Below are 23,474 nucleotides of genomic sequence, written 5' to 3' on the forward strand. Positions count from 1 at the left end.
GAATGGCCTAATCAAAGTCCTGACCAAGCCCTGTTGTAAATCTCTGGCGAGATTTGAAAGTTGTCCTTTAAATGCCCACCAGTCAGTCTATCTGGATAAGCTTTTTTTTTTTCGTTTGTTTTTTTTGTTTTTTTTTATAGAAGACATTGTAAAACGTTCAGAAGAATATTCCAGACTATTTGTAGACGTAAAGAAGCGCATCTTTTTGGATTTTATTAGTGAAAATGAAAAATGCTATTTCAGTTTCAGCACTACTTTCTCTTGGTCTATCACTTTAAATGCCGGCTGCAGTTACTGGCTGTAACGAGACAAAATGTGAGAAAGCCGAAGTGGAGCGAATACCTTTGCAAGGCACTGTAGTCCCTGCTTTAATGTGTAAATGCCAGTTTTGTTTTCATTTAATATATCAATAGAAAAGAACTATTCTAACTTTTAACCAGTTCTGTCCAGCTGATAACCCAATAGCATAACTTCTTAAATTGGACGTCTTGTCTGTTTGACCACCTGTCTTCACAGATTTCACAGCTTTCCTTTTGTTAACTCATCGTGTTAACCTGACTTGTTTTTTTTGTTGTTTATTTTTGTTTCAGTAGAACTGTGTCAGATTAACCTTAACTTCTAACTTGCGACTTTTATTCACGTGCAGTTTGCTAAAGCATTAACCAAACCTTGTTAACTAAACGTACTTAAGGAGTATAATCATAATTCTTATGCTGTCTTTCTTCTCTCTATATTTTTAAATTCTACAGAATCCTTTGGTAAGTGCTTAGCTCCAAAGCACACATCACCCCCACTAATTTCCATGTTCCAACAACTATTAAAATGCATGGCATGCATTTTACTAACAGATAGCTTAGAGTGTCAGGGCTAGAAAACACACACGCACACACCCGCACGCACACACACACACACACACACACTCTCCCCTTACCCTCACAATGTGTAACTGTCTTACTGCTATTAATACCACTGCCAGCTGTAATACCACCTTATCTTGAGAATTTTAACCATCAAGCTTCAGGCTACTGTGTTGTGAGAGAGTATTTGCCCCTTACAAATCTCTTCTGTTCTTGATTTTTTTATTTATTTATTTATTTTCCTTTGGTCGCTTTTAAATGTTTCAGATCTTCACACAAAGTGTAATATCAGACAAATATCAGCTTTATCTGGGGCTGGGTCGGGGGGGGGGGAAACAGCCACTTGGGGCCCTCCGAGAGAATCTCTGATCTTTAAGTAAGTGCCCTTCAGCTGCTTGTATCCACGATCTCATTCTTTTGGCATCATGACTGTAGATGAGGGAGGGACCCAGGCATGACGGGTTCAAGACTGATCTCTCCTGCTTTTTTCCCCTTGTCTTTGGCTCTGTCTTGGTCTCTGAAGACACAGCCTTGACTCCATGGCCGATATGATAAGTCTTTATTACTCTCTATGCAACTACTGTGCAACGGAGCTGATGAATTCAGTTTAGAGAATGCATATCAATGCTTGGCTGCATTTAATAACTTAAATATTAGTTAATTATGGCAATTATTTGCTTAATACCAACAAGAAATGTTGGTTGAGAAACTAACCATTCCCCCATTAACTCTTGCGTTTTGTGGTGCCTTCCTCCCCAAAGAAAAAGTGTCCTAAAATACTATTTGAACTCTAAACATTCAGTCTCGGCTTTGGAGAGTTCGGTCTCAGTCTAATAAGAACTGGTCTTGACTCCATTCCTAGTAGGAATATAAATCAACCAGATAAACCAAGAACTTTTCCTTTCGATTTTGCTTTTTCTTGACTACGACAAAGCAGTACAGCACTCGCATCGCTACAGATTTCACACCAATCTACCACTCTTTTTTTTTTCACGATTCATGAACAAGACCTCTTGGGATAGAACCTTATGCCCAACCTGGAGGAAGCACTCTGATACATTGCATTATAAAGGCACTGCTTTGTAATGTGGATGACTCGTTGGGACTGCAACTGAATGAATTCGGCTCTTGAGCAAAAGACCCTGAATGAAAATGTCCGGCTACCACTTTGTGACGTTAACCTCAAGTGCACTTGTTTTATGCTGCAGGGCAATAATGCAACAGACACCAGCAAGTCCATCACTGAATGGCTCAAAAAAACATCACATGTACCTTAGCATTTTCGCCTTAAATCAGTTCTAGGTGTGGTGGTGTGACCATAAACAAGATTTATGTACTTGAAAACCTTCTAATACTGAATTAAAACAGTGATGTAAATGCGTCATCGCCAGCATTTTTGCTACCAATGGTGGTGGAAACAGTTATCAGGTTTAGGTTCCCATGCAGGGTCAGATTCCCTGAGAAATTAAATAATTTCTTGAAAACCACTTGTTGTATTTGCTCAGGGAGTAATTGTCAGATGTTAAAATTTGTTTGAGATCTGAAACATTTTAACGTGACAAAATTAAGTTAAAAAAAAAACAAAAAAAAAACGAAGAAATCTGAAAGAGGGTAATTATTTTTTCATAGTACTGTAAGTATTGTCGCATACTGACCTGAATAATAATCAATCCTCACATGTTTGTTCCTCACTCACTTATCCACTACTTTAATGTTTTAACACCAGCACCTTAAGTAGGGAAAAAGTCCCCAAGAGCTTTTAGGGAGGCGGCCAGCTTTGCCTCTAGATCAAAGCCAAAGGTCCGCCCGCTTTCAGTCTCATGCACAAAGTCCTGAAAAGTCTTTTCCCCCTCAGTAGATGGTCTTCAGAAGCCACTTTGGGAAAAGAAAAAAAAAAAAAGGCACCACCTCCCCCCCACGTGTTTCACAAGATCTTCTGACTTTATGATTTTTCTATGATGAATCCTGTCTTTTCTCTGCCAATAGAGTACACAAAGAAAAGTTCTCTCTTCTTCTCTCTCCTCTCTCTTTCCTGTAGTACCTTTATTTACGTACCCTGTTGAGTCTAATTTGATTCTTCTTCCAAAGCCCCCCAACCTCTATCTACTCGTACTAATGCTTCTTCTTTCCAATCTTATTTGCATTCATATTATCCACCCAGGTGGTACGCCAATAAGAGGTAAGAGTGCTGAACTGACGTTCAAAGAATGAAAATAATACAAATTCATTCTTGCTGTCAAGCCATCCGTACGCTCCCATTTTTGTCCTGTTTACAAAGACCGAATACCATTTCATTCACATGGACCCATCCTCCTTATTTGTCCTGGTTTTGGTTCACTAAAATTGTATTTCATCATTGTGTCTATGCCTTATTTACTCCTTTGTGTTCTTGTTTTTTTTTTTTTTTTTTTTTTGGTTGTTTTTTTCTTATTCTTTTAGCTCAGTTGTGATATGCTTGCCCTGGCTCTAATAAGCATATACAATGACAATTCTGTTTTTATTTTTTTCCTCCAAAACTATTTTAATGCTCATTTTTTTTTTTTTTGTTTTGTTTTGTTTTTTTTCCTTTTTGGCCATAGCCAATCATGTGTCCCTCTTTTTTGTCCAACTAAAACAACCAAGCATTTTTCCCCCCTTAGCTGTTTCTTGTTCAGCACAAAAAAAACCCGACATGCGCAGATGCTGTGGAAGACCTAACACCACCTCTCCCAAAGACTTCTTTCTATCTTTGCAAACTATTTTTTTCCCATTTCTTCTGTTTGCTTTCCTCTCCTGTACCTCTACAAAAAAGCCCAAACAACCACTTTTTTGATAAAGTTTCTACGGTGCTTTTTTTTCCCACCTTCCTCTTTCACCTATTTTTCTTACTTTTCTTGGGTTTTTTTAAAATCTTTTTTGACTTTTTAATTTTTTTTCTTCAGGGTTTGGGGAAAAGGCAAACTGTAGAGTCTGGCGAGGACCTGATTGGTTCATTTTTGCCGTGTGACATGGAGCGGGAGAGTTGTTGATGCATAAAGCCATTTTTCTTTGAGTCATGTGACACCACACTGCTGATCCCATTGGTGGATTTTTATGGGTGTCTTTTTGTGGCTAAAGCAGTGGATGGTTATACTTTCTTGTTGGCTCAGGCCGCATTTTGAATTTTGTCTTCTAATACAATTGCATTTTATTTTTCAGCTAAGGGTTGTCAGAAGGTTGTAAGTTGTGTCGACATACATTTCTTGCTAAGATTTGCATGTCAAACCTTTTGTTAGAGGGTTATATGTTGGTTCTGCCTGAATTAACGATTCAATAAACATTTTTTTTCCAGCTAATCTGAGCAGCACCAAATTTTTGCACATGCTGCTGATTTTTTTTTTTTTTTTTTTTTTTTTTTACTTTTTCCAAAGATACTTCACCCAGGTGAAGTCCAAATTACCCCATAGGCTGAATATTACAACTGATCTGTGATTGAATATGCTAAAAAAAAAGAATCATACCTAAATTTTCTTTTTGTTTTGTTTTTTAAATTGTCCTCCCTTGTTGCGCTGCTTTCTTATACTGTAAACCTCTTTTGTTTGATCCATGTTTCCCTGAAGCAGTATCACTCATCCCCATACTGACCAGTCCAGTGACATGTTGTATATTGATGGGTTGCCCCTCTTATTCAAAGTAAAAATCGGCCGTTTGTATTTTTTGTTGTCTTTGGCGCTAGGCATGGGTCGGTACGAGGCTCTCATGGTGTCAGAACCTTGAGTTAAATGCCAAGGTTTCTTGTTATCAAGGTATTTAGATAGAAACACAAAGCAAAAAATGCAGAAGTTATTCTTACTACTGCAAAAATAATAATTGTATATCCAGATTTAAGTAAAAGTACACAGTTAATATATTAACAGCACTTAACATAAGCAGAATAAGCCAGCAAATTAGTCGGTTTAAGCGCACCAAATGTAGCTTTAAAACATTTCTTTTTTTTTTTTCTTTAAATGTTTTGCATACAGTCGAAATCAGATATTTACATTCACTGGATAGCAACACACAACCATCTGTCTCATTGACTGGCATTAAATCATACAATTTTTCAGTGTCAAAGGCCAGTTAGATGTGCCAAAAGTATTTCAGTTTGCTAAATGCCAGAAATGTAAGTCCGACTTTTGCAGCTTGCTCTTTTCTCTCGTTGTTTCCAGTTGTACAGAATTCATGGCATCGATCCTCTGTCTTTACTTGGCCCTGTCACTAGTGACCTCTGGGGCTAGGTCTACCATTTTCAGACATAGGCCAGCTTCTCTGCTCTTACATACACTAATATTCCCTTTTAAACAATTTGGGAAAGTCCAGATAGGAATGTTTTGGCTTATTTTAAGGCAACATCATTGCTTCCCTGTGTGGAAAAATCTCAAGAAATTGTGGACATCCACTTCTCTGGTTCATCCTTTAATGCAATTTGCAGATGCCAGAAGGTGCAACAATCTTCCGTTCACGTGAATATGCGCACTACAATAATGTGCAGCCATCACAACATTCAGGAAGAAGATGGGTTCTGTGTCCCAGAGATGATTGTATATTAGGTAGTCAAGGTGGGCTAAAAAGAAACAAGAAAAAACCCCTCTTCCTACTGGGCTTGAAAGACCATTCAGAGAGAAAGAAGCTATTAGTAGAAACGCAACAAAAAAGTATTCAAGCAAAAAAGTTGATTTCTGAAGACATTACACTAGGTCTAAATAAATTAAAATGTAAGTTTTTGGCTATTAAGATGTCAGAAAAAGAAGAAGCTTGGCAAACTTGAGAACATCATCTCAACTGAAGTATGCTGGCAGCAGCATCATGTTGTGGTGTGATTGTACACCAAGAGGGACTAATGATCCTCACAACATATATGACATAAGAAAATAAAATTTTGTCAAAGTATTGAAGCAATATCTCAAGATATCAGTCAGTAAATTAAAGCTTGGACCCAAAGCATACCACCGAATGAGGTACAAAGTTGCAAAAGGCCAAGACAGGAATAGTTTGGATGAAAGAGGAATGTATTGTAGTCTTCTTTTAGCCAGCTGGCTCCCAGTGTGCAGCAAAATCTGCTTTTACACTGTAACCTAAAAAAAAAAATAAAATAAAATTGTATACCTTGACACCAGAAACCAACCCATGCCTAATTGGCACTGAGATGAGCGTGTGCGTTTTTTTAACACAATCTGCCATTTTTTTACTCAGAAAAAAAAAAATCAAAATGATAGGGTATACCTTGTTTTTATGAGTTACTTTCTTTTCCGTTTATTATTTTTTTTTTTTTTTACTCTTTTCTTGGTTTGCTACTTTAGCTCTGATAATAGAAATAAACAATCTTAGCTGTATTACAATGTTTTGCATGATTGTAATTTGCAGCTGTCCACATGCATAGAAGTCCCCATTTTACTTGAGACGCATAATAACGACTAGCAGATAAAGTCTAAAACTTAATGTCTCTGAAGCAAGTTAACCTCAGACATGAAAGGAGAATGCAGAAGATAAGTCATTTTGTGAACCGAGTTGACCACATTGCCTTTTGTTACCCTCGTTTGTTATTCCAACTAGGAGCCCTGCAGATAGAGCACAGCGAGGAACCAGACCAGGGAAAGTACGAATGCGTGGCGACAAACAACGACGGGACTCGCTATTCTGCCCCGGCTAATCTTTACGTCAGAGGTAGGAAACAGCCTCCCCTGTTTTGTTTTCGCCGAACATTAGTATCACACTGCCTTTAAAACCTGATAAGGAGCGATTAAATCGCCACATTGTCTGCAAGGGTCCGTGTGCTATGAGGTCACTGTAAGTATGCTCTATTACTGTTTATTTTCTGTTCCTTGCACTTGCCTTACCTGCACTGATTTGAACCTACAGTATTTGCTCTGTTATGTGTTTCCGGTCCGTTTCCGTTGATTAGCCCGAGTCCAACACCGGTGACGAGGCCGCTTGCAGCATGTATCTACTAATTGCTTTTAAAAAAGCTGACTGCTGGAGTTGGTGGAGGGAGTGAACGGACCTCGTTCATCAGCTCCAGCTGTGAAAAGATCCTTTTCTTTCCTCCTCCCTACTGACAAACACTAGGGCACCTGTAATCCCATTACTGAGGATGCAACTTGAAAGATTCAGGAAACGGCAATTAATTCTACTCTACGGGTATTTTTAAGTACAGTACTGTTCATCCAGCAGCCTAGACAGAGCTGTTAGGGTTTTTTTCCCCCTAACTTATAATTTACTCTGGTTAAACAGCATTTAGTAATCCTTCGTTTTTACTTCACTTTAGTTGAGCACAGTTAATTTAAAATATTATCAAATATATTTTAAAATGGCTAGCAGAAGAATGTATTGTCCTTTTTCCTTCAAGGAGCTTTCGGGTGATGGATCTCTTCACCTTTTAACCCAGTTCAAAGCCGTGTTTGCTTTCTCACGTCAAACGCTGTGGCCATTTATGGTTTTTAAACCTGCTTTTATTGGGCCTTCTATCACCTCACGGATAGTGAAGACATACAAGGCTTTACTTCTGAGCTCTACATGTCTCAGGGGACAATAATGTTGCATTTATCCCCTTCGTGTAAGAAAAGACTTTTGGTCTTTTCGCACACACTATGAAATGTTTAGTATCGACCATGTATCAATTCCTACTGACCTTAGGGATGTTTTTGGGGTCTGTAAGAAAGAGGATTAGAAAAATAAAGCTCACTTCTGAGACAAAATCATCTTTTTTATATCAGTTGCAACAACAAAATGTATAGTAGTTGGTGTCTGTTTTTTTTTTTAAGTTCTTGATCTGGGATAGTTGCAGCAAAACGTCACTTTGTACAAACAAAATTTGCTAATTCAGCCCCTTTTAGGCCAAGACATCTGTTTCCCTCCATCTCCTTTCTTGAGCACAACGGATGGTGCAGTGACGCACCAATTTGTAAAACAGAAACCATTTGTCAGTTTGGAGTTACTGTTGAACACCATTATAATGATGCCTTAATACTTTCTTGATGATAAAATAAAAATAATTGAGAAAGGTAGCATTATCCACTATAAATGTTGTCTTGTATCCTGAGGGATACTCTAGAATACAATTAAATAATCCTGTATTTGTCCATCTGTGTTTGAAACTTGATTTGTTGCAGCAGCAAGAGAAATATCAGAAAGAAAAACATAAAAAAGTCATTAAAAATAAAACAACTAAAATAATGGAATGAAAGAGTAGGCGTTACAAATATTAAATGTTAATGGAAAAATACAGAAATTCAGAATAAATACTTTAAAAACATTTTTGGAAAACTGAAACATATACAGAGATAAATCTGTGTGATAAATACTTTCCCTCTTTTTTTTGTTGCTCAAACTTGGTAGAAAGGACGAGGAACAAAATATTTCCTATTTTGAAAATAAAAAGTAAATTGGCTAAAAAATGTGAAATTTTTACTCCTCAGGTTTGATACTGTTACCTACTGAAACCTAAGGCTGTTCTTTAATTACATTAATTACTTAACTATCTTGTTTTTCCTGGTAAAATGACGACATCGAGGATATTGCTTTCCAGATGCGTCCTGTTATAAGTTTAGTGTTGCTGCACTGCTGTCGTATCATTAGAAATCCAAACTCTTCCCACTGTTGGTGGGGAAAAAAAAGCCGACAGTTCTTCAACCTTCTGTTTGTCATTATTACCATTTCTATTCTTGCATTAGTTTGATGTGGGATGCCCTGTTAAACACACACCCTGTTAAAAACACATGTGTGAACCTGCAGGAGAGAGAATGCTGATAGTCTGTGATGACCATTAGCCAACCGTTGTTGTACAGCCATGAAAATCTTCTGACAGTGAGAAAGCAAATGAAAAAGGAGACCTAGTATTTGAAGTTTTTTGGGAAGCTAATCAAATGGTTTAAGGGTCTCAAACTTTCAGTCCTCACAGGCTGGTGTGCTGAGACACTTTGACAAGTCTTTACTTAAACACGCGAAAATCTAAAAAATATTGTTGTCGGGCCTCCAGAGGCAAAATGACAAAACGAGACAATTGAGCTACACAATTGGACGTCAGTCCTCAAGAACTGGAGTTTGAGACCACTGGCTTTTGGCACAACACAGTTTATAAGTGAGTAAATGCTACTTCAAACGTTTTAGCTCCGACAAGGTGTCGCTGTTTGTTGGTGTTGGGGAGATTCACAGGGCTTCCTTCCCTTTAGAGGACACAAGGTCCTCTGAAATGTTTTCCGCAGCATTTGAGCACCTGAAACATGGCCTTCTTACTCTCTGTGTTTCCCTTGTTTTTTCTCCACCCCTTATTTCATTTTGTTCTGCATCCAAAATCCCTACATCCTTCAGAGCTACGAGAAGGTTGGTGTGCTTTTTACTTCTTCATCAAGTTACTCTTTATGGCAATCGATTTTCTTTATTTTCATCACCAAAAAGGAAATCGGATCTTCCAGACATTGAAGCGAGCATTCTTCCATTGGTTTTGCTTTTGCCTCAGCGTATTGTTTTTCTTTGTCACACATTCAGTGTTCTTGTTCCTGTAGAGACTGTCCCTTGCTCTTTGTCAGAATGCATGACTGTCCAACAGGTGGCACATGTTGGTATCCTGGAGGCGGAACAGTGGGAGGTTGATTTTTGCATCTGCTTGACTGTCTGTTTGCATGCTCACTTGCTAACGTCTGACCCTCCCAGCCCTTTACCATGACAGTGTTCCTGCTTGGGTTGACGCCTAGTTTACAGGGAACGGGACTTGCTCTGCATGCAGACATCCAAACGTCTTTACAAGTGTTTCCCATAGACAGACATATGTTCAGGAATTTACACTAAAGTCGAGCGTCAAGCTGTAAAAACAATTCCACCCGCAGCGATTATGTACTCCCTTTGATGAGGATGTTACTGCCGGAGAAGTCATGAAAGAATGATACATTCGGAGTCTTATCCACAAGTCTTGACAAATGTAATGATATTCAAATGAGCAGGATAATATTATGTCTGTGGGGAGCGCGATCCAATTGGATATTAATTAAATATTGAGCGAGAGAAACGTTGTATTTAATAATGCAGCCAGTTCCCTTCGATTTCCTCTCCAGAGAGCTACCGCACTCTCTTCAGAGCGGGCTTCGAGAATTGGCAGCAGGAAGCACTTGGCGACGCGATAGCTGAGTAAAGCCTAACGCGTCCTCGGGTTAGAGACAGAAACTAGAGGATCTTATTGGTTATGTGAAAATATTTGATTTCTTTATTTTAAAGACATTTGTGGTCCGCCTTGAATGCCATGAGCAGTAACACTGAGCTCACCAGTACACATGAACCCATCCTTGACGCTTGTCTGTTTGCTTCTGTGTCCCATTATCCACTTTATTTGGTAATCTTAACCAAGTGAGGATGCTCAGAAGCAGCACAACTAGTCTATTTGCAAAAGACATTTCTTATGGCTGCTTGGACTGCTAAGACAACATTTTGACCGTATTTGAAGCAGTTTTCCTCTTTCATTTTGTCTCCAACAACCCCATATTCCTGTTTGCATGTTGGGATTTCTTTTGCCTCCAAAAGTCCTTGAAGTCAACTTTGTATCCATGATGTTGTACAGTTTTGTCCAGCTAAAAGTAGTTCATCTGTTTTCTTTGGTGTGCTATTTATTGTGTTGTTGTCAGATGTTATGCATTCACAAACCCATATTGGAGTCTATATAGTTTTGGAATTTCAGCACACTGGATTTAAATAAAAGAGAAATAAGGTTTTATTATTACAGCCTAAAAGCTGCAAAAGTCAGTAGAACTTTAATATACAGAAAACACTGTGGTGTTCATGGAGGTCAGGGAACACATCCTTGCACTAATGAATCAAATCTGCAAATATTTGAGGTCCCCACAAAAAATTCTTATAACTATTTTAAAATGTCAGTCACCAAATATACTTTAAAATGCAGTAATACACATAGTGGAAGGCATCTTAGCACTATTACAGAAGCTAATGTCTAAGGTTGTTTTCATCTCTGCTTTTGGAGTTGCAGCCAATCAACAGCAAGGAAAATGAATGCCATTCCTAGATTGGCTGTTTTGTAAAAGCCAGCCAATAGTCTGTCAAGTAGAAATGTGCAGAAGTGTTCCAGCTTCAAGTCTACTTAAAACTCTATGAATCAGTAAATTTTCCAAATCTGCAAAAACGGTAGATACACAAATACTCAATCAGAAATAGGCATGCATCCACTGTTTGCCTCGAGTGTTTCATGTTTTTTCCTGAAACTCTTCCACTGTAATTATCAGGGTTATCCTTTGCAAACCCTTAAACGGATATGTCACCTGCAGAACGTAACACTCTTGGCATCTACATTTAGTAGAAATCTAGATTATAGTTTGTCCTGGAGGCTAAAGCCTCTGAGAAGGGGCCAAGACCACAGACGACTTCCGAGCTTTTAAAACAGCTCTTGCCTCATAAATCTCATAGTGGTTTGGATAAATGCTATTTCATAAAGCTTAAAACCATACTTACACTGGATTGGGTGGTTAGAAAAAAAGAAGCGCAGTGTAAATTTGAACAAAATAGCCTTTGCGTAAACTGCTTTAATATGTTTGCCCTTTCTGTGGCTTTAGTTCTGAATCCGACTATTACTCTGACTGGAAACGCGTTTTATGTTCCATGTTTTACAGGAAAGTCATTGGTGATGTGCCACCTCCAATTTCCATTTCCTCAGTTACAAAAATGAAAAATAAATAAATAAAATCATTGGATTCCCTATGAATGACCATCCATTGCAAACATAAGTATGGTTTTACAGTTCAGGAAGTACAGCACACATGCTGCGACGTTTTTGATGTAGATGTTTTAAGACGGTAGAAGTGTGCTTAGGTCTCTTCCCCTCTTGGACTTGGCCTCAGGTTTTCCCTCCCTTTCCAACTAATTTGGGTTTAAAATGAGCCAAGTTGGCACTTCTAATCTTTGCCAACACATTATTGCAAATAACCTTTTAATTTTTTTTAAAAACTACATCTTTAATTCACCAACAGTTGGTGCACTTTATGTTCACTCATTCTTAGGCACACTTTTTTGAGGTTCATTAAAAACCTCCCGTTAAAGTGTGAGTCATAGAAGCGTTTCTGATATCTTCTAGGCCTACTTTCAAACATTTTTTTTTGCTCCTGTGATAAGAGCAAAAAAAACAGCTACATAGCAGAATTGCCTTGTTTTTTTACTTTTTTTTTAATCTTTTATGAGCTGGTTGAGTTCTAAAGTGGAAATGCATAACATCTGACAGTCCTGTCTTTTGTTTGCACTGAACCTTAAAAGAATCCACACAAAAAATGTTTTCTTAAGGCTATATGTTGTTTTGATATTTGTAATGTATATGCCTGTGGTATGTAAGAATCAGTTTGTGTCTAAAAGTTGTTTCTTTGCATACAATTGCCTGGCAACAGTATTTGTGTACAAATCCGATGCTGTGTTTTGTGCATAGTGCTCACATCGGTGTTCACCCATTCACCATTACCATTAGAGCTTAGATAAAATATGTTTAAAATGCGTCCTTATGGATGATATGAAACAGTTTTCATTTGAATTCTGCAGATAAAAGCACAATCTTCGAGCAATCAAACTCTTTGGAAACTACTCCGAAAGATTTGATTTGTTTTTTATCTTTTTTTTTTTTCTCAGTTGGTTGTTCTAAACCTGGTAATTCCTTTTCAGTACGGCGAGTCCCGCCCCGATTCTCCATCCCACCGACAGACAATGAGATCATGCCTGGTGGCAGCGTGAATATCACGTGTGTAGCTGTGGGCTCGCCCATGCCGTACGTCAAGTGGATGCTGGGCGCTGAGGATCTCACCCCAGAGGACGACATGCCCATTGGACGCAACGTCTTGGAGCTCACAGATGTACGACAGTCGGCCAACTACACTTGTGTTGCCATGTCAACACTTGGGGTGATAGAAGCTATGGCCCAGATAACAGTAAAAGGTAAATATGCTGATTAAGATGGGTAGGATTTTACTAATATTATGATTTAAAAATAAATGAGATGCTATAATTGTTCAAACTCCTGTATTACATTCCCCAGAAACAAAGTTAAATCTCCATATTGAAGACGTTTAATCTAAATAATATATCAATTGGTAAGCTTTGCTTTTCTCTAAAGAACATACATAACACATTTGTAGAAAACCAATTTTATAAAACAAAAAGAACTATTAAGTGATTTGGAAAAGCTTAATTAGTAATAGGACAGTGTCTAGTGACCTCTTGAAAGTTTGAACAGTGTTTCATGTATAAAGGGACATTCCGCACTTTTCAGACTATAAGCTGCTACACACCATGCGGCTTATACCCGGGTGCGGCTTTTGTGCGGATTTTTCTTCAACCACCAGGGGGCTCTCTAGCAGGAAGTGAATCATTGGAAGTCAAAATTGGAAATCAAAGAAGGAAGTGCTGATTTTCATTTAGAACAAGCACATCCTAGAAGCAGGCACGACGGAGAAACGTATTCAAACTCATACCTCCTCATCATGGAAACAACATGAAGAAGTTCATATGATGCCGCTTTTTAAGTTGAAGGCCATCGATCTGGCTGCACGTAAGCTCGGCGTGAACGAATCCATGGTTCGGCATTGGAGATTAATAGGAGATTTATCTTGTGGAAAACCGAGAGAGGCGGAGATACCAGTGGCTTATAACCTGGTGCGGCTTTTAAATGTACATTTCCATTTTTTTTAAAGACTTTGTGGGTGCGGCTTATTGTGAGGTGAGCTCTATAGTCTGGAAAATACTGTAGTTAGTCTTCAGTTAGCATAATGTGTTTGACTGATTTGAAAGCCTGCCTTTTCTTCAGATTACATTTTTTTAGAAAATGACAATGTCCTAAATATGATCCATTTTAAACACAGTGATGGTTAAGGTTGAGTGGTTGGAGTGAAATAAAACATGCAAAAGTAGTTAAATATATACGCGTCAATAACAGTGTTCCTCTGACTTTCTGAGTTGCCATTTCTGGAATTATGCTAATGAAAGAGATGACAGAAGTTAATCACTTTTCAGAATGTCGATCATCTTCACTTCATACTAAGATTGAACAGTTTTGTCTTGTAAATTTGATGTCGTTTGTTGTTCAGAAAACATTCAAGTAGAGACTATTGTCAGAAACGTACCCACCCCTCTCTGTCAAAACAAACCAATTTCAAAGCTTTTCTTAAAACTCTGGCACCCGACTTTTAACATACGATACAAGCTTAAGATTATAGCAAAGTGCTTATCTGTCAGACAGAGAACTACAAAGTAACAAGCTCCCTATTTCTAAAAGGAGGGGTAGAAAGTAGAGTATACTGTTTGGTGCAGAAATAGTAATCATTTGTCCCTCGTAATACACCAGAATGACAACCCAGATAGCGCCGCCACATTCACATGCACACAAGGGATAGACTCCAGCCCGCAAACACGCTCACAGCTTTGTTTTTCCGAGACAAAACATGAAGATATTAGTCACAATATACCAGCGTGGCAGAGGCTTCCCCCAGTAGTCTGCTTCAGATGGCATATAAACACGATCTATTGCTCTGATATCCTTTGCTGTGCGCCACTTTGTGGAGAATTAAAGCAATAAATTTACCTGTTTAATTATTAAAGTGATAAAGAGAAATCTAAAGATTAACAACATAAACAACGGCTCTGTAAAATGCTGAAAGCAGACAATGTGAGAATCTGTGGCTTCAGAAATGAATCACAGAGGTAAAGTTTTCTGATATTTTCCATATATTTGTATTTTTATTAATATTTATGAAATAATTGTCACTGCAGCACTGCCCAAGGCTCCTGGCACTCCGGTGGTGACTGAGCGCACAGCCACCAGCATCACGCTGACTTGGGACTCTGGCAACCCCGAGCCAGTGTCCTACTACATCATTCAGCACAAATCCAAGTACTCTGATGACCTGTACAAGGAGATAGATGGCGTGGCCACCACCCGGTACAGCGTGGGCGGCCTCAGCCCCTACTCCGACTACGAGTTCAGGGTGGTGGCTGTGAACAACATCGGACGAGGGCCGCCCAGCGAGAGCATCGAGGCCAAAACGGCAGAGCAGGCGCCGAGCACCGCGCCGCGGCAGGTCCGGGGTCACATGATGAGCGCGACCACGGCGGTCATCCAGTGGGACGAGCCGGAGGAGCCCAACGGGCAAATCATGGGCTACAGGGTGTACTACACCATGGATTACAGCCAGCACGTTAACCTCTGGGAGAAGCAGATAGTTCGGGGGTCTAACTTCGTCACCATCCAGGGCCTCATCCCGAATAAGACCTACTACATCAAAGTGTTGGCCTTCACATCTGTGGGCGACGGACCCCTTTCTCCTGAGCTGCAAATCATCGCCAAGACCGGAGGTGGGTTTGGTGCCAGTGGTGAATCAGTTTGTACCTGCTTTGACAATTTACAAAGTATGGAAGCGTGCCGCATGGAAAGGTGGATCGAAAACTCCATTTACCAGCAAGACGGAGCTTAGTTATTCTGTTTTTTTTGTTGTTTTTTTAAGATTTTTTTGGCTCTAGTGGCCTTTATTTGATAGTTAATTGACAGGAAAGTGGGAAATGAGAGAAGGGGGAAGAGATGCAGCAGAGGTCGCCAAGGCCGGGAATTGAACCTGTGACAACTGCATCGAGGACTAAGGCCTCCATATGTGGGTTGTGCTTAACCCCTGCACCACCACAGCACACCAAGTTATTCTGGTTTGATCTGTGATCATTGACTGAGTCAACTTAACTGTCAGGCTGTAAATTCACATCAAATTATTTTTCTTAAATATTTTAGAAAATAAGGGTTTCATGAAAAGACTCTACCAAAAATAATAATAAAAAAAAAAACCCTGATGTGCAAGATATTGTTACACAGGCTCTTACAACACTGGAGCAGCCAGCAGAAGCAGAGCTGACTGGTAGTGGTGACACACTACAAAGGTGACAGAAACCACTCTCCAACTCCAAAATGATTTGATATGCTTGTGAATAATATAAAAACATGATGCAAACATATTTAGGGGTTGACCTTCTTGTGACTTAAAAAACAACAACAAAGAAACAAGTCGGCCTTTCTTAACCAAAGTAGCCGTTCCTCAGTGCGATGATCCCCAGCCTAGTGGCCTCACAGTCGGCCTTTCACAGCTACATAACACACTTCCCACAGTTCAGATGACACAGAGCTGTGAGTACATCCTTTGGTGAGTAAGGGGCTTACCAGGAGTGAGTTGAATTCAGCTCCCCTAACCACCACAGTCCTTTAACAAAACACAGAGACGGCATAAGGGGGTCTTAATCCCACATTGAAGTGTTTATGGAAAGGAGCTAGAGAGATTTTATTCAATGCGTTCTAAATTAGTTCATAATAATACAGTAATGAAAAACGGACTATTAGAAACCCCATATATATCTTCAATTGCATTCAGTAATAAAGCAATAATAACAATATTGCATATATTGTTTATTTGAGGATGGCATGGTGGTATCTATGAGACTGACATCCCTCCGGACCGTAACCATTCCGCTGTCGTGTCCAGAAGTGTGACCGAAATCCCAATGAATCGCATGTAATGTGGCTCATAATGAACTCGTCTCTTTGATCCCAGTTCCCTCCCAGCCGACTGACTTCAAAGGAGAAGCCAAATCAGAAACAAGCATTTTGCTTTCGTGGAACGCTCCGGCCCAGACGGGACTGGAAAACCAAGTGACCGGATATGAGCTCACGTACAGAAAGAAGGACGACAAAGACGAGGTAATTACCGCTTACGAACCTGAACAGTTTGCATTTCTAGTCTGCTTGCACGTAAGAAATACTCTGAATCTGTCCAGATTTTGCTGCAGTTGTTTTAATAATGTTTTTAAGAGCCGCTTGTTACCCTCCTTAATTACTTACAGTACGGCTGTTAGTTTAACACTGCTGTGAGTAATTAACAGGGCATAATTGGTAACTTTTTCTCCTCGAGCATTTTTATTTTTATGACTTTGACATTTGGAGATTGTGGCTTGCAGTAGTTATTTAATTTTCCTTTGAATTGTCATTGCAATATTAAGCAATAAAAAAAAGGAATGTGGGGGGGGGATGTCTTTTTGTATTTCAATGCTCCTGGATATAAACAAAGTGCATGTGTTTCCCTGTAAAAGCTCAGTCCTGGTCTTATCTGATTGTACCACACGGTTCCAGCTTCGAAATCAAACTTTACACTGATACATTGCTGATGGTCGGGCAGCAAAATCTGCCTCCTGGTATCCCAACCATCTGGTACAAAGTCAGTATCTGATGGTTGAGGCTTGATGATCTCACTGCTTCCTGTTGTTTTCTAATGTCAAGCTTTTTTTTAACCTCCTTAAACTGATTCGCTTGTCACTTTATAGTTGTTACTCTTAATAATAGTAAGTTTAGACAAGTAGCTATTTTCTTTTAGCCATTTTGTCTAATTTTCAGATCAACACACAACTGCTTTACTTGTACGCCATGTTCTCTTGTCTTGCCTGAAAGAAATGAATTTCTCTGGATTGGAAAATCATGATTGACTAGATCAAAGTTCCTCAATGCTCTGATTAACTTCAAATACCAAAGTATAAGAAAGAAAATGCTTCATTTAAATATTCAGTTTAAATGTAATGTTTGCGGTGCCAACAATTAAAAACATCTTTTTTTGTTAACGTTGGATCTTTTCCACAACAAAATATGTGCGCATATTTAAGATCGGATTATACTTGTGCAAGAAAATAATAATTAACTTTAAAGTTTTTTAAACTTTACCAGGTGTACAGTGTAAAAGGAGAATTCCTTGGTTTTGTTGAGTTTTATGTCTAAACTGAATTATATGAATCCTTGTTCCATGTGTCTGCAGTGTACGCTTTTATGTTTGAAATTCTGTCAAAAGCTGTTTTTGTCAGGAGTGCAACAGTTGCAGTTTTTGGCCTTTAGAATAAAAACTACCGGTCTTTAGAAAGCCTGACCTGCTGATTCCAGTTTTGACCAATACCAATTTTGTTCTTAGCTGTCAGGTGTTAGAAGGACACCTTCAATGTTCAAAATCTTATTTTATTGAAAATTATTGAATACCGTGAAATAATACAAACTTTTCTAGGCTGCACGAGCTAGTGCTCTCTAATACAAATGGAAATTTTAGAGCATTCCTGTCCAAACTACTAAATTAACTAATCAAAGGGGAAAAAATGGTTCTTTTACTCTTTCATTTTTAACATGAAAGAAAAACTTGCACAACAGGTTAAACTGTAGGCCTGTTTTGACCGGTACATACATTGGTGCGCTCCTTGTTTCCATGCTGGTCTCTTTGCCAGAATCTACTTGTAAACAAGGTTTCGTATGTTAATGAGTGTTTCCCAGCTAGGAAAAGAAGAAATGAAATGACAGAAGGCCAAACTGTCTTCACAGAAACGAATCAGCTTCGAACCGACAACCACATACCTGCTGAAGGACTTGAAGCCCTTCACCACGTACACTTTTCGTCTGGCCGCCCGCAGTAAACATGGAATTGGAGCTTACACCAGCGACATCTCCGCAGAAACCCCACAGACACGTAGGTGTTCTTCTTTATCTGACCAAGTTTAAAACATCTGGGAACAAACGCGTTTCAAATGCATTTTTCTTTGAAGTCCAAACATCTCAAAAGAGTGGAGATGTCAGTTATGCCTTTTGGTTTCCTTTTTTCTACTTTTTTTTTTTTACCTATTAATGTTTGATGCATTTGAAAAATGTTTAAATCTAAGTAGAGTGAAAAAAAAGAAAACTGTGCAGCATTCCTTGTAGTGGCTGTACTGACAGCCATCTGGGCTTCCTGCAAAGTCACTAGAATGGTTTACAAAAGCCCCTGCTCCTCTGCTTTGTTGTGCACAAAACAGTTTTGAGTAAAATTAACGCTCAAGCTCCTGAATTATTTATGCTAACGTCCACATGTGTGTGAGTTGTATAATAATAAAACGGGAGCGAAACGGAGCTTTGGAAACCATGTCTCCTGAAGCTGCCTGGCAGCCAAAACCAGGAGAATAAAGGTTTAGTTTGAGCTTTCTCTGCAGCTACATATTTTAAAGGCAAAAGGTTAAATCTCAGACTTTTTCGTTCTTTAATTCGCCATTTAAATTTAACTGAATTGTTGAGTTGCATCAGCATAGAAAGCTCAAAGCAACATTCTAGTTAGAGACATTCCCACCTCCTAAAAACCTCAGATTTATGTTGGAAAAACAAACAAAAATAGACGTTTAAATTCTGCTGCTTTCTCCAAACGTATCCAGCTCTTCATATCAGTTCACAGAATAGAAAAATCAAACCGATCAGTTTCTGTTTTCTTCTTTTTTTTTTGAGTTTGGACTTTCAGCATAAATCTGAGGGGTCTGACAGTCAGAGGCAGGTAATCAGGTGGGTACAGACACTCAGAAATTTAAATCCTGCGAAGATATTAAAGAAGAGAAACTCATGCATGCCGATGTTGTCAGAATGTAATGAATCAGTCATATCTCCTTGCAAAGCTCTCTGTTGTACAGTCAGGCTTTTACCACAAACCAACAGGCTTCGGAAAGGTTGGTGACAAATACCACATTTTTTCCCCCCTTTTTTTAAATTAACTTCAGCATCAACCTTTATGTTTTTGGATTGATGGTAACTGCTTGCAAAATGTAACATTTGAAATTGTCTCTTTAACCTGTTTATGACGTCAATGGGAAAGAAGTTTTCATTTTAATTTCATATGAATTTATATTTTTTCATGGCAAAGGTAGGTGACTTCTGGTACAGCTCTCCTTTTTCCAATCATTCTTCCTTTCGTTGTAAACTTAAAAAAAACGTGTGTTTATTTCTACATTTGTTTATTTGTGTTTTAAGGTTTGTTTTATTTATTCATCAAAGTCCTCGTGCTTTTTTTTCATGCCATCATTTTATTTTCCTTTTTTCTTTTTCTTTCGACTCTTCCATCATCAACCTCATCAAAAATAAAAAAAATAAATAAAAACTGAACCTCCTTTAAAAACGAAAAAAACAACAAATCCAACTAAATGAATGGCCTCAACCGACAAATCTAAACCAAACCGCAACGAAACGGATCTGCTACCAAACCACTTCGCCGTCCAGAACCCGCAGGCCCACCTCAGGATGTAACGTGCCACAGCCCCAGCTCGACCAGTATCCTGGTAAGTTGGCGGCCGCCAGCCGTGGAGCTGCAAAACGGGATCTTGACGCAGTACGCTATTCACTACGCCGCCACCGAAGGGGAGGACACCGCCGCTCGCCGAATCTCTGGGATCCCTCCGGAGAGCACCAAGTATCTTTTGGAGAACCTGGAAAAATGGACTGAGTACCGTGTGACGGTCACTGCCCACACAGATGTCGGAGCAGGACCTGAGAGCTTGCCGCAGCTTATCCGAACAGAGGAGGATGGTATGTGTTTGCTAAAAATAAAAAATAATAAAAAAAAACCCTCCAGCTGAAAATCCAGCCTGCTTTTCCTGACCTAACCAACTCCCCACCCCCCAGATACTAACAGCCTCTATCTGCTGCTACCTCTTCTCTACCCCCTCTGCCTGCTTCTGAAATGACTGTGACCACTCGGTACTGTCGGCTCTGTTCTGGAAAGTCATTTTTTTAACCAAACTGACTCTCGCAAGCACCTTTTTTTGGCTTTTTCTGCCCTTCACGCTGCTTAATTTCAACACATGGTATGGCTTTTTCCACTCCTCCAGGCCTCAAACTTCCAGTCCCAACTGTCTGTTTTTGTAACTTTTTCTTGTTCTTTTTAGATCTCGAATTTTTAAAAATCATGACAGTGGGAACAACAAAATGTGGAAGATTTTTTTTAAAGGCCATTTTTAATATTTTTGTCAGTTCATGTGATAATAAATCATTTTTTGTTTTTATTTTTATTTTTTCCCCCTTACATCACAGCCAAAACTCTTCTTGCACTTCAAGAATATGAAACTCTTGAAGTCTCTTTTGGCTCCACTTTTCTATTTTGACTAAACCCATTTTTTACGCCATATTTTTTACAATTCACCCGACTCGGTTTTAATGGTTTTACAAGATTAGGTCGGTTGTCGGACCTGATTTTTGCTGTTGTTTTTTCCCCCCCTCTCTCCTTACCATTGTTGAAATAACTCTGTCATGCAGTGCTTGTTGCGGTTTTCTGCACTTTTGTGCGTTTTTGTTTTTTTTTTTTGTTTTTTGGTCACCGCAACATTTTTTGGGGGCGACGCTTAAGAGGGTGAAGCAAAGATTGGGGGGATTCTCTATAATTTTGACCTTATTTCTTTTATCCCATGGTGTTCCTCCAGTTCCTAGTGGGCCACCTCGTAAAGTCGAGGTGGAGGCTGTCAACTCTTCATCAATTAAAGTGATTTGGCGCTCACCGGTGCCCACCAAGCAGCACGGTCAGATCCGAGGATACCAGGTGCACTATGTCAGGATGGTTAATGGGGAGCCCACAGGACAGCCAGTCATCAAGGACATCCTGATTGATGATGCTCAGGTACAACACCACCCACCCTCAACGCAACCAGACACACAACCTGCCGCCTCATTCCTCAGACATGTAGTACTGCTTTGTCTCATTCACCTCCTCACCTTCAAATAGGTAATGGCAATGTCCTGTACTGTGTGCAAAAGTCTTGAGTCCTCTCTTAATTTTGCTACAGTTTGCTTCCAAGAAGTGTTTCAGGCTTGCACCTTAGACCTCTAGCTTCTTGGAGGTTGAGTGTAAAGAAATTAAGGTTGATGTAAAGCTTTTGCATTAGCAACAGGACTTGTTGGCATTTTATCATATTACTACTACAGACTGTATTTTGTTGGGATTTTATATGACATCTAACACAAGGTAGTGCATAATTGTGAAGTGTCAGGAAAAAGCATAGTTGTATGAGGTAGTTGCACTACCTCTGACCAGAGTCTCTTCTTCCACTGTGGGCAGCAGCGTTTCCTGCCTAAGGCCTCCGCAGAACAGCCGGCTTCATATTGAGATGAAGCTCCACACAGATAGAACAGTCATTGCCTTTATTGTCCCTCAGTGGGGAAATTCAGATGCACCAGCAGGAAAGTGACAGGCAAGTCGAAAGTACTCTCATTCCTAATTAAGTCACTTCTGCAGGCAGTTGGTTGTGCTGCATTTTATTTTGTGGCGTCAACGTAAAGAAGACAAAATCGAAATCCATCCCACACCTTTTCCTTTTTGTGAAAAAATGTGAAAACCACTAGTCCATCTTTTTACTTTTCACAATGATGGAGTACATTGTGTCAGCCTTTCACTTAAGATCCCAATAAAATCTCCTAAGTTGTAAGTACTTTTGCCAGGCAGTGAGTGAGATCGTCGTTAAACTTCACTGATCTTACTTCAGTTGACAAACACAAACCATTTGCGCTTGGTTTATTGTTCACTTTTGCTACAAATATTCCTACCGGCAAACATTTGGTGCTTGTGTGTTTACAGATAAAATGGGTGCAAATGCTTTCTTGCCAGTCACTGTTGTACCTTTGCTCACTTGTTGTTTCTGTTCTGTCCGCTCTTCGACAACACACAGTGGGACTACGATGACACAACTGAACATGTGAGTAGCTACAACAGACTTTATTGTTTATTATGTTCACACAGCAGGGAAATGCTGCCCATAGACTGCTTTTTCAAGGCAGTCTGAACGACCCATTTCCGATCTTTTCACCCATAAAAATCCAATTTGTGCCACTTCCATATGTGGCACTATATCAGATACTTTACAGAAGTTTAAAAAGTTTGGAGCCTGAACAGTCATCTAGCATTTTACCAAACTTTTACGTCAATTGGTGTGAGACATGGATCATAACGCTGCACCTGTAAATTTGGAAGTAAACAATGACTGAAGCAAGTAGTGCCGACACTTGTCTTTCTTTTGTCTTGGCTTCCTTTGTCTTATCCTCTTGTGACAATACTGTCGGCTCCCACTGCTCAGCAATTTTAAAATCAGTCCATAGACGGCGGCATCCACCGTCACTTCTGTAAACAGTTTGCAGCTATGTGACGTCTACGCTCTTCTTCTGCACGTGCCGGTCGCTTTGGGGTCGTACATCTTTCACACAGAAGCCTGGTTGCATTCGCATTTACTTAGCAATATGAACGACAACTCAAAAACCATCAGACTTTAGTAAAAAAAAATCAGAATTGAGGATCAACACCTGTTGTGTGAACGTAACCCAAGACTTCTTAAACTGATACCTAACCAAGTATTATGAAATAGATTTACTTGAAATAAAGTTCAGAAGTTGTAGTAGGATTTTAATGAATTGTTGTCATGTTTATGCATTAGCTAAAATGGTAGCAGACAGAGAGGTTACAACGGACATGAAGGATCTCTGCTCACCTATGTGTGCAGAGACGAACTCTGAGTTCAGCACTTTAAAATCTGGCATGTTTTCAGGAGATGATCATCACTGATCTGCAGGCCGAAACCACGTACTCAGTCACAGTGGCAGCCTACACAACAAAGGGCGACGGTGCACGCAGCAAACCCAAACTGATCACCACCACTGGCGCAGGTAATCCAATCATCACTGATAAAGATAAACACTGGAAGTCAGTCTCTTTCCATCTCCTGTGACAGTGCGAGGCTATGAGCAATTCAGATAATAGAAACAGAAGCAGTCTTCTTTTGTCATCGGTCGGACGTTCTAATGGCATTCTCACGAAAGAC

General features: G+C 39.4%; 1 protein-coding gene across 4 annotated transcripts in view; it reads left to right on the forward strand.

The window, feature by feature from the left end:
• ptprda (protein tyrosine phosphatase receptor type Da) overlaps positions 1 to 23,474 on the forward strand; it is a 167,272-nt gene that overhangs the window by 103,081 nt on the left and 40,717 nt on the right. For all 4 annotated transcript variants that reach the window (XM_088015914.1, XM_088015916.1, XM_088015915.1 and 1 more), the window contains exons 6-14: positions 6,408 to 6,518; positions 12,495 to 12,764; positions 14,595 to 15,176; positions 16,412 to 16,557; positions 18,208 to 18,352; positions 19,897 to 20,202; positions 21,093 to 21,286; positions 22,332 to 22,358; positions 23,202 to 23,319. In XM_088015914.1, the coding sequence (XP_087872040.1) occupies positions 6,408 to 6,518; positions 12,495 to 12,764; positions 14,595 to 15,176; positions 16,412 to 16,557; positions 18,208 to 18,352; positions 19,897 to 20,202; positions 21,093 to 21,286; positions 22,332 to 22,358; positions 23,202 to 23,319 (1,899 nt within the window). The remainder of the gene's footprint in view (positions 1 to 6,407; positions 6,519 to 12,494; positions 12,765 to 14,594; positions 15,177 to 16,411; positions 16,558 to 18,207; positions 18,353 to 19,896; positions 20,203 to 21,092; positions 21,287 to 22,331; positions 22,359 to 23,201; positions 23,320 to 23,474) is intronic.

This window comes from Poecilia mexicana, unplaced genomic scaffold, assembly GCF_051168715.1.
Source record: "Poecilia mexicana isolate PSO_F unplaced genomic scaffold, ASM5116871v1 scaffold_18, whole genome shotgun sequence".
Classification (NCBI taxonomy): domain Eukaryota; kingdom Metazoa; phylum Chordata; class Actinopteri; order Cyprinodontiformes; family Poeciliidae; genus Poecilia; species Poecilia mexicana.